Source organism: Carlito syrichta, unplaced genomic scaffold (assembly GCF_000164805.1).
Source record: "Carlito syrichta isolate Samal-C Ts95f unplaced genomic scaffold, Tarsius_syrichta-2.0.1 Scaffold306835, whole genome shotgun sequence".
NCBI classification, from domain to species: domain Eukaryota; kingdom Metazoa; phylum Chordata; class Mammalia; order Primates; family Tarsiidae; genus Carlito; species Carlito syrichta.
In genome coordinates this window covers 86,778-98,427 of record NW_007250931.1, presented here as the reverse complement: position 1 = coordinate 98,427, position 11,650 = coordinate 86,778, and the positions used below count along the sequence as shown (strand labels likewise).

Genomic DNA, 11,650 nt, shown 5'->3' with positions numbered 1-11,650 from the left:
CTGCACTCCAGTTTGGGCAACAGAGTGAGACTCCAACTCAAAAAAAAAAAAAAGACGAAATTAAACTAAACCAAATTAAGCTGGCCTTAAGACTTTTCCAGATCAACACTCAATGCCAGAAGACAAAATTCTGAGGGTAGAATCATGTAACCCAAGAACAGATGTCCAGTCACGTTGCCATTCTAGTGTATAGGCTAACAGGCTGATATTAGGGAATGGCATTAATGAGCCATTTGAGAAAAAAGTTCCAGAAAAAATCCAATCAACCAAGAGAATCGAAATTAGGAGGTAAAAAGGAAGGCTGGGGGAAAATGTAAGAGTCCTAATTAGTGTAATACAGAATTTTAAAAAACTAATTACTTAAAGCTCTCAGTATTGTTTATGGGTTTTTTTAACCATAGTGGAAACTGCTCTCATGGTTAAGAAAATGTATCTAATTAAATTCAGTCATTCCTTTAGTTTATTTGTATTACATCACTTTAAAATTTTTCAATTGAATACAGTATATTTAAATTTTTGTTTCGTTTTTTAAAATGTCAAGCTTATAGTAAAGTTACAAAAATAATACAAACAACTTTTGTTTACTGAGCCATTTGAGAGTAAGTTACCAACATGATGTTTTATGACTTCAGGACATTTTTCTTTCTAACCACAATACAACAAAATTAGGAAATTAACATTGATACAATACTTCCATTTAATCTACAGAGCCCACTCAAGTTCTATCAATTGTTTCAACAGCAAAGGATATAGTCCAGGATCAAATTTTGTATTTAACTATGATATCTCTTTGGACTCCTTCAATCTGGGACAGTTTGTCTTTATTTTCATATTTGAGACTGAAGATCAAAGGCCAGTAAAATCAAAGACATCATTTTGCAGACTGTCCCTTAATTTGCCTAAGGCTTCCTCATGACTGGATACAGATTACATATCTTTAGAAAGAGTACAACAGAAGTGATGCTGTGTTCCTCTCATTGCCCCTATCAGGTGATACGCGATTTCCATTAGTACCAATACTGTTGTTAATTTGATCACTGGAATAAAGTGCTGTCTGCCGGATTTCTCCATCATAAAGTTATCTTTTTCTTTTACAATTAATGGTCACGTTGTTGCAGAGGTTCTTTAACCCTATAAATAACTTGCTTTTCATCAAAATTTGACCCACTTGTTTCAGCATCTGTGGTAGGCTGAATGATGCCTGCCCTATTCCCCCAAAAAAGTTATCCACATTCCAAATCCCTAGAACGTGTAAATGTTACCTTATTTGCCAAAAAGGGACTCTGCAGATATGATTAAGTTAAGAATGAAATGGGGAGATCATCCTCCATCAGAGGGGCCATAAACACAATCATAAGTATCCTTATAAAAGGTAAGCTGAGACAGATCTGACAGACACAGAAGGCAACATAACCACAGAGGCAGAAACTAGAATGATGCAGCCATAAGCAAAGGAATGTCAGCAGCTACCAGAAACTGTAAGAGCTTCCAGATAGGGGCACAGCTCTGCTGACATCAAGATTTCAGTCCAGTGAAACCAACTTCAACTTCTGGCCTTCACTTGCTCAGGTTGGAGTGCAGTGACATGATCACAGCTCACCTAAGCCTTGACTTCCTGGACTAAAGCAATCCTTCTGCCTCAGCCTCCTGAGTAGCTGGAATTACAGATATGTGCCACCACACTCAGCTAACTTTTTTTTTTTTTGAGTTGGAGTCTTACTCTGTTGCCCAGACTGGAGTGCAGTGGTCGCTCCCGGTCACCGGAGCCTTGACCTGCTGGGTTCCGGCGATCCTTCCACCTCAGCCTTCCAAAGGCGCGGGATTACAGGCTGAGCCACCGAGCCCGGCTTCTCAGCTAATTTTTTGATTTCTTGTAGAGATGAGGTCTTTCTAAGTTGCCCAGGATGGTCTCAAGCTCTTGGGCTCAAGTAATCCTCCCTTCTCGGCCTCCCAAAGTGCTGGGATTACAGGCGTGAGCCACTGCACCCATCTAAATTTCAGTTTTAAACCAACAAACAGTGGTAATTTGCAGTTATGGAAAATGTACACAAAACCTACTAATGTTTCATGCGTGAATCAATCACTACCATGATGGTTGTCAAATAGTGGTTTTCTAATTACAGCATTCTTTCTACATTGGTTAGATAGCATCCCACAAGAAACGCTTTTTGGCTGGCACAGTGGCTCATGGCTGTAGGTCCAGCATCTTGGGAAGCTGAAGCAGGAGCATCTCTTGAACCCATAAGTTTGAGACCAGCTTGGGCAACCCTAAAAAACTCTACAAAACACAAAAAAAGAAAAAGTTTTCTCTTCCCCTTGTGTATTCATTTATTCAGTATGGACTTTTAGATTCTAACTTTATTCAACAGGCTCAAATTTGTTATTATCTTTGATTTTTAAGCCATCCTAGATCTGGTAAGTTTAAGCCCCTTCAAGCCAGTTTCCCTGTCCTTTTGACATGGTCTCATCACTCTCCAAGAATGATGAGAACTTCCTTATTATCTGGCACAATAAGACATTCCAGGATCATCTTGTAATTTCCAAGCCTAGAAAAAGCCACCTGCAAGGAGCCCTGGTTCCCTTAGTGCAAAAAGGAATTCAGAAACCAAGATCTGGGTGCTACATAAGCACATGGTTATTAGTGTTGCTGACCCAAAGCCCTCTCAGTAGTCAGATCTAGAGGATACACACACACACAAAGTATATGTAAACACTTGCACATTTATATCTATATGGATTTCTCCCTTGACTGTTTCCCCTATAAGTATACTGAAAATTTTTTTGGAGATTTGTGAAAATTTGAAAAGCCTCACAGATGAAGTGAAGTGCCACCCGTGACACAACAAGACCAACCCCTCCTCTTCATTCTCTTCAGCCTACTCAACATGAAGATGATAAGGATGAAGACCTGACAATTCACTTCTACTTAATAAATTGCAAATACGGAAGCCAGTTGTAATCCCAGCACTTTGGGAGGCCGAGGCAAGAGGATTGCCTGAGCCCGTGGGTTCGAGACCAGCTCAGGCATCTTGGCAAGACCTTGTCACTACAATAAATTAAAATAAAAATTAGCCAGGCATGGTAGCGGGTGCCTGTAGTTCCAGTTACTTGGAAGGCTGAGGCAGAAGGATCGCCAGAGCCCAACAGGTCAATGCTGGGGGTAGCTGTGAGTGTGCCACTGCACTCCAGCCAGCACAACAGTGTGAGACTCTAACTCAAAAAAAAAAAAACTGTAAATATGTTTTCTCTTAAGATTTTCTTAACCACATTTTCTTTTCTCTAGCTCACTTTACTGTGAAAACACAGTACATAATACATATAACACAAAATATATGTTAACTGATGGTTACTGGTAAGGCTTCCAGTCAACAGTAGGCTATTGCTAGTTAAGCTTTTGGAGAATCTGACTACATGGGGGTCGGCACCCCAACCCTCGCATTGTTGAAGGGTCAACTGTATTTATTCATTAGATCAATTCCACCATATTTAACTAATCTGTCACCACTGCGTGAATCCCTTCCACAGGCTGCTCAGGCTCCAACACCTAGTTCTTGGCTGTTAGCACACTACTGCAAACACTCCCACTTGGGTTGTAACACCCCATGCTCAGCTGCTGCCACTCCCTGAAGATACCCTCCTCATCTCACATGGGCCCTAACACCCAAGATGGGTTCTAGGCCATCACCAGCACTACCCTCTCCCCTTGTGGACACCCACCTTGCTTGGCCTCACCTAATGGCTTTTGCACTGAATTATTCAGGAAGGAAGAGATCAGAAACAGTACTTATGTTATCATTCCACTGTCAAATTATTTCTATTTGTCAATCTTTTATAAATATGCACAGAGAAATATCTGGACTGATGCTCACTATAATATTGGTTATTTCTGAGTTGTATACATTTTGAACAATTTTGTTTCTTTGTAACTTCTTGTGTGTTGCTTGAAATAATTATACTATGTATCAATTAAAATAATACTATTCTCTAAAAAATTTGAATACACTACATATAAAGACAGAGCTACAGATATAGTCAAAGAAATACTGACGAAAATTTTAAAATACTACATATAATTTAAATGTTAACTAAATTACAGTAAATCCACACAATGGATTATATAAGTAATATATAATGATACAGAGGCATATCTAGAAGTATGTAAAAATGATCACTATAAAGTTAAAAAAGGACATAATAAAACCTTAGTTATTATGAAGTTCTTCTGAAAAAATGTGTATTTTTAAGTACATATACACATAGAAAAAATCTGGATGAATATAGGTACAACAAAATGGTAATAACAGTTATTTCTACATAGTAGGATTATATTTATTTTGCTCTTTATGTGAGTTTTGTAGTTTATGTATATATTGTGTAATAAAAGTTGTGTTATAAAACAGTGACAAGAACACAAAATTCTATCAGGGAGAAGATATTGCTACATGATATAGAGAACTGTCAACTAAGAATTCTATAGCCAGCAAAACTAATTTAACTTATAGTCAAATACAGATAATTTTGGATTATAAAGGTTTTTACTATTTACAAATTCTTCCCATCAGAGTTGCTAAAAGATATACTTTAGGAAAAATGGAAACTGAATCAAATAGGAAGAAATGTGTTTAAAGAGGCAAAAGTAAGCTAACAAACTATGGGTAAACCTCAATAAAGGTTAAGCAATATGAGACCCTGTCTCTACAAAAAATTTTTTGAAAAGTTAGTCAGACATGGTGGTGCACACCTGTAATCCCAGCTACTCAAGAGGCTGAAGCAGAAGGATCACCTAAGCCCAGGAGGTTGAGGCTGTGCAGAGAGCTGTGATTGTCCCACTGCACTCCAGTCTGGGTAACAGAAAGAGACCCCAACTTAAAAAACAAAACAAAACAAAACAAAAAACCAAAGTTGAACTATTTGCTTTATTTACAAGAATGGTAAAATAATTATCTATTTTAGAATATCTGTTAACTCTAATATAGATTTTTTTTAATTTAAGAATTACTGGCCAGGTGTGGTGGCTCACGCCTATAATCCCAGCACTTTGGGAGGCCAGTGAGAGGACTGCCTGAGCTGACAGGTTTGAGATCAGCCTGGGCAACTTGGCGAGACCTCATCTCTACAATAAATCAAAAAATTAGCTGGGTGTGATGGTGCAAGCCTGTAGTCCCAGCTACTCAGGAGGCTGAGGTGAAAGGATTGCCTGAGTCCAGCAGGTTGAGGCTGCAATAGCCGTGAACATGCCACTGCAGTCCAGCCTGGCAACTGAGTGAGACTCCAACTCAAAAAGTAAATAAATAAATAATTGCCATGGCCAGGTGTGGTGGCTCACGCCTGCTATTCTAGCACTTTGGGAGCCAGAAGCAAGAGGACTATATAAGCCCAGGGTTCGAGACCAGTCTGGACAACTTGGAGAAACCTTATCTCTAAAATAAATCAAGAAAAATTATCCGGTGTGATGGCACACACCTGTGGTTCCAGCTTCTTAGAAGGCTGAGGCAGAAGGATCGCCTGAGCCCAGCAAGTCAAGGCTGCAGTGGCTGTAAGTGTGGCACTGCACTCCAACCTGGGTGGCAGAGTGAGACTCCAACTCAAACAATAAATAAACAAACAAATAAATGATGATTTTTCTGTTAAAAAAACAAAAGGAAGCATAAGAAAAAACACAAAGAGAGACATAGACTTAGAGAAAAAGTTACACCACTAAAAGTGCTGTCGCTGGGCGTGGTGGCTCAAGCCTATAATTCCAGCACTTTCGGAAGCCGAGGTGAGTGAATTGCCTGAGCTCAGGGGTTTGTTTGAGAGCAGCAGCCTGGGCAACCTGGTGAGACCTTGTCTCTACAATAAATAAAAAAATCAGCCGAATATGGTAGCACGCACCTGTAGTTCTAGCTACTTAGAAGGCTGAGGCAGAAGGGTCGCCTGAGCCCAGCAGGTCAAGGCTGCAGTGGTTGTGAGCACGCCACTGCACTGCAGCCTAGGCAACAGAGGGAGACTCTTAACTAAAAAAAATTAATTAATTAATTAAAAAAAAAAAAAAAAAAAAAATATATATATATAGTTTATGGCACAAACTCTATTGTCGCTGGCAAATGACATAATCCATCAAACTGAATTTTATAAGACATTAAGGCTGAGCGCAGTGGCTCAGAGCTACAATTCCAGTACTTTGGGAGACCGAGGCTGAAGGACTGCTTGTGCCCAGGAGCTTGAGGTCCTGGCATGGTGGCTCACACCTGTAATCCCAGCTACTCAGGATGCTAAAGAGGCTGTGGTGAGTCCTGATTGTGCCACTGTACTCTAGCCTGTGCAGCAGAGTGAGATTCCAACTCAAAACAACAACAAAAAGACATTCAATCCAGTGTAGGCAACATAGCAAGACCTTGCCTCTCCAAAACAATAAAAAAAATTAGCCGAGCATGGTGGTGCACACCTGTAGTTCCAGTTACTCAGGAGGCTGAGGCAGAAGGATCACTTGAGTACAGAAGTCTGAGGATGCAGTGAGCCATGATCAGGCCACTGCATTCCAGCCTGAGCAAGAGTGAGACCCTGACTCAAAAAAAAAAAAGACATCCAAAACTAATAACAGAAAGACAAAGTTAAAATAAAAGAAGGATACAGATATATAAAAAAATATAATCTGACAAAGTTGTTTGGAAATGTACAGACGATAATCTAACATACATTGATGTAGCCTTACTAATATAGGAATGTGTGCCATATTTGTTTCTTATGTTCTGGTTGCATTTTGTAATATGAAAATATGAAAAGGAAACACTTGAGAGCTGGGCACAGGGTGCATGCCTGTAGCCCCAGTTATTCAGGAGCTGAGGCAGAAGGATCCCTTGGGCCCAGGAGTTTGAGTCCAGCCTGGGCAACATAGCAAGACTTGTGTCTTTAAAAAAAAAACTTGAGTGAGCCGGGCTCAGTGGCTCAAGAGTGGATTGCCTGAGCCCGCGGGTTCGAGACCTGCCTGGGCAACCTGGCGAGACCTCTTCTCTACAATAAATCAAAAAATTAGCCAGGCGTGGTAGTGCACGCCTGTAGTTCCAGCTACCCAGAAGGCTGAGGAGGAAGGATCACTGGAGCCCAGCAGTCGAGGCTCCCAGCCACCGCACTCCAGTCTGGGTGACAGAGTGAAACTCCAACTCAAAAAAAAAAAAGAAAAAAACCTTGAGTGGAAAAAACAGTATATAATGCTCCTCCCCAACAAAATAAGTCATTAGCAAAGGGAATAAGAGTTTTGTTCAAGCCGGGCTCGGTGGCTCAGCCTGTAATCCCACGACTTTGGGAGGCTAAGGTGAGTGGATTGCCTGAGCCCACGGGTTCGAGACCCGCCTGGGCAGGCGAGACCTCATCTCTACAATAAATCAAAAAATTAGCCGGGCATGGTAGCACGCGCCTGTAATTCTGGCTACTCGGAAGGCTGAGGCAGAAGGATCGCCGGAGCCCAGTAGGTCGAGGCTGCGGTGGCCGGGAGCAGTTACTGCACTCCAGTCTGGGCGACAGAATGAGACTCCAGCTCAAAAAAAAAAAAGTTTTGTTCACCACTATATCTCTAGCATGTAGCAACTTATAGATGTTCAACATATTCTGTATTGGCTAAATACAATGTTCATTATGAAAGATTCAAGATTGCAAAAAGGGCCAGGTACGGTGGCTCATGCCTATAATCCCAGCCCTTTGCGAAGCTGAGGTGAGAGGATTGCCTGAGCTCAGGGGTTCAAGACCAGATTGGACAACTTGGTAAGACCTCGTCTCTACAAAAAATCAAAAAATAAGCCAGGCATGGTAACACATGCCTGTAGTTCCAGTTACTTGGAAGGCTGAGGCAGAAGGATCGTCTGAGCCCAGGAAGAAGAGGCTGCGGTGGCCATGAGCGTGCCACTATACTCCGGCCTGGGCAACAGAGTGAGGCTCTGACTCAAAAATAAAAAAAAAAGAAAAGATTACCAAAAAAAAGGGCAACATTACATAATCATATGACATAACTATTTTTTTTGCTATCATAAGTGACCTCTTATCATTAAAAGATACTATAGGAGGGAATTCTAAAAACAGTACTCCTGAAAATTTTTTTAAAAAGCAGCCATAAGCCGGGTTCGGTGGCTCAGCCTATAATCCCGCACCTTTGGGAGGCTGAGGTGAGTGAACTGCCTGAGCCCAAGGGTTCGAGACTCACCTGGGCAGCGAGACCTCATCTCTACAAAAAATCAGCCGGGCGTGGTAGCACATGCCTGTAATTCCGGTTACTTGGAAGGCTGAGGCGGAAGGATCGCCGGAGCCCAGCAGGTCGAGGCTGCGGTGGCCAGGAGCGGCCACTGGACTCCAGTCTGAGTGACCGAGTGAGACTCCAACTCAAAAAAAAAAAAAAAAAAAAGCAGCCATAAAAAAGAATGACATCATGTCCTTTGCAGCAACATGGATGGAACTGTAGATCATTATCCTAAGTGAACTGACTCAGAAACAGAAAACCAAACACCACATGTTCTCATTCATATGTGGGAGCTAAATGGTCACAAAGATGGAAATAACAGACACTGGGAGTACCAATAAGGGGGGAGGAACGAGAAGGATTAGGGTTCAGAAACTACCTATGGGGCACAATGTTCACTATCTGGGGAATGGGTCACCTGAAACCCAATCCCCACCACTACAGAACATGTCCATGTAATGAACATACATGCATGCGTACCCTCGAATCTAAAACAAAAAAAAAATTTTTTTTTAATTGAAAATGAGAAGAGTTTTGTATCTTGCTTTAATCTTCTGCTCTGAAAGTTCCAGTTTGTTTCCATATTTCTCTTCCTTTGGTGCCATGTTTTAGCCACGTGAATTCTGAACTGACTAGCTATAAATTCTTAAATGAAAATTCATCACTGCCTTTTTTCATTCCTAATTTAATTTTGGCATCCAATGCACTTCTCTGTTCAAAAATTAGCTCCCATTCTATAAACATACAATAAATAGAAAAACACAATAAATAGAAAAAAATATCACACCACACACCTTCCATCTTTCAGAGTGTTAACAATAAACCGGTGAATCTGGCAAATACAGTTGCTGGACAATTGTTCTTTTTCAACAAGAGGGTTCAGCTGTGTTGCCAACATGAAAGCTGAAAAGCACAGAAATTACTTTAGCCTCTAAAACACTGCAATCTTAAGAATCTGAAAGCTAATCACACCTGTGCTAGCAAAGAAAAATAATGCCGTAAATACATTCCTAAAATTAAAACTAGTCAGACTCTACATAGTGAAAAACTGTATAACTTGCTGTGCATTAAACATCTGCTGCTACTCTGAAATGTATGTATTTGTTAAAGTGCCCCAAATCAATTTTTCCACAATTCAGGTTTCATAACAAAGACTAAAAATTTTTTCTAGGTTCTTCACATTGTGACTAGAGATAACAAGTATATATTCTGTAAATTCTCTCCTTTCTTCCCTTTAAAGCTTCCAACACAGGAATAAAATCCCCAAAAAGGCAAGTATAAAACACCTAGCACATCATATTCACTAAACGTCAATATGATCCTCAGGGAAATTAATCAAAGAAAACAAAGAGCACAGTTAAGAAAAAAAAATTAATTAAGCCATGTGCTTGTTTTCCACTATAACCACTTTATTGTTAGAGTGCTCTATGACAGCTGTAATTCTGTCTGAATGAACTACACAGCCAGGCGAAGGTGGACTTCAGGAATGCCCCAAATTATTGCAAAGTGTTGGGTAGGCTTTTATTATTTAAATACCCACAAATTCCTAGATTTATATACTATACTCACAGGATAGAGTGTTCAATCCATCACTCATAAGCAGTCGATAGCGAGGTGGACTATTCCCTGTGGTAATGGGACGGATGTTCTAGGATAGAAAACTCAAGTCATTAGCCAGGTTGTCTGCCCCAACCCCAGAGATAAATAAAAGTGGCAGGAGAGTGGGTTTGCCATTAGTTCAGCACAAACTGAACTGCTTGTCCATTCTCTTGACATCTAAATCCAAGTAAAAGAAAACTGGATTTGATGACTCTCCCATCAACCTCTCTCCACTAACATTATTAAACAGTATGGAGGGGAGTAGAATGAGCTGCCAATACTCTTATTTTCTTACCCCAACTCAAATTTGGCTAAAAATCAACCACCAAAAAAAACCCACAGAACCATGTACCTCATATACACAAGGCACTGTGTAGCAAACATGCTAAAAATACTAATGAAAAAAAATCCTTGCCCTGAAGGGCATTACAACTGGGGTAGAGATGGAGGTAGAGAGATAGCAACATATGCACATATGATATGGGGGCAGAGCCGAGACATAATCCCAACTTGAAGGAGATCAGAGGCAGCACCCTGAAGGAAGTAAAAATCCATATACAGAGCATTAGGCTGACTGGCAGCTAGCTGGGTATAGCAAGTGACCATCAGGCTTACTGACTTAAAACCTGCAGATGTGATCCAGGATCTTGCTTCTATTGATTTTGGAAACTCCCTCTAAAGTCTGAGAGCTCATTAAATTAATGACATGGGTTTTTTTTTTTCTTTTTCTTTTTCCTTACATAGACAAGATCTTGCTGTGTTGACCCAGGCTGGTCTTGAGTTCCTGACCTCAAGCAATCCTCTCCTCTGTTTTTCAAAGTGCTAGGATTACAGGTATAAGCCACCCCACTCAGCTTCAATGTATGTTAGTAAAAGAATTTTAATCAGACAAATTCATTTTAGATATCTCTCTCCAGAGGTCATATGTAAAGCAGATTTGCCCAAGACAAACCCAAGGGCAGGAAGACAAGTAGCACTACTGTCATCTATCAACCATGGAAAAAACAGAGAGGCAAAGCCTTAAATTTGAACCTCCAAAGGTTTAACTTTAGTTAACATAATATTTAATAATTGAAAAAAGCCTGGCTCTTCTCTTAGGATTACAATGTGGACTGGCCTGTTTTTGTGATAATGGGGAGCATTTCCTGAAGTGGACAAATCCATCTGTCCTTCACCAAACATAATTTATAATCGTTTGTAAATATAAAAAAAGTTGACATAAAACATAAATGACTTACAATGACTTGGAGGATGGGTTTTATGGATGTTTCTCCCTGTTGCATTATGGCCTGAAAGAGTAAAAACAGATTCTTGTGAGATAAGCACTCAAATCATGATTAAAAATCAACATGTTTTAACAGTTTGGTATTTGGAATAAACTACAGAGAACATTGTTAAAAGAGCCTATTTAGAGTCTGTCATTTGAAAAGTCTAGTTTACCACTCTGGACAAATAAAATCATAAAAGCAAGATATACATTTTCTGACAAAGATATACTACATCTAAACCACTGATATCACATATGTACACATTATTCATAACAGCACACTAACTTCCCTATAGTGTCCACTGATAGAGAATTAGATGAATAAACCCTGTATATATTAAAGAGATAATAACGAAGTCTTAGGAACAACTTCATGAAACAACTTAGATAAAATGCATAAATCCTTCAAAAAAACATAAAGTATCAAAATTGATGCAAAAAAAGCAGAAAATCTATACAGTTTATACCCATTTTTTTTTGTTGTTTGTTTGTTTCTTGAGTTGGAGTCTCACTCTGTCACTCCTGGCCACTGCAGCTTCGACCCGCTGGGCTCCAGCGATCCTTCCGCCTCAGCC

General features: G+C 40.1%; 1 protein-coding gene across 1 annotated transcript in view; it reads right to left on the bottom strand.

Moving 5' to 3' along the window:
* Positions 1-11,650, bottom strand: part of RPA1 (replication protein A1) — a 69,672-nt gene that overhangs the window by 47,039 nt on the left and 10,983 nt on the right. Inside the window, exons 2-4 of the mRNA XM_008063414.1 lie at positions 11,047-11,097; positions 9,779-9,857; positions 9,004-9,112 (exon numbers count right to left, since the gene is read on the bottom strand). Of these exons, the coding sequence (XP_008061605.1) occupies positions 9,004-9,112; positions 9,779-9,857; positions 11,047-11,097 (239 nt within the window). The remainder of the gene's footprint in view (positions 1-9,003; positions 9,113-9,778; positions 9,858-11,046; positions 11,098-11,650) is intronic.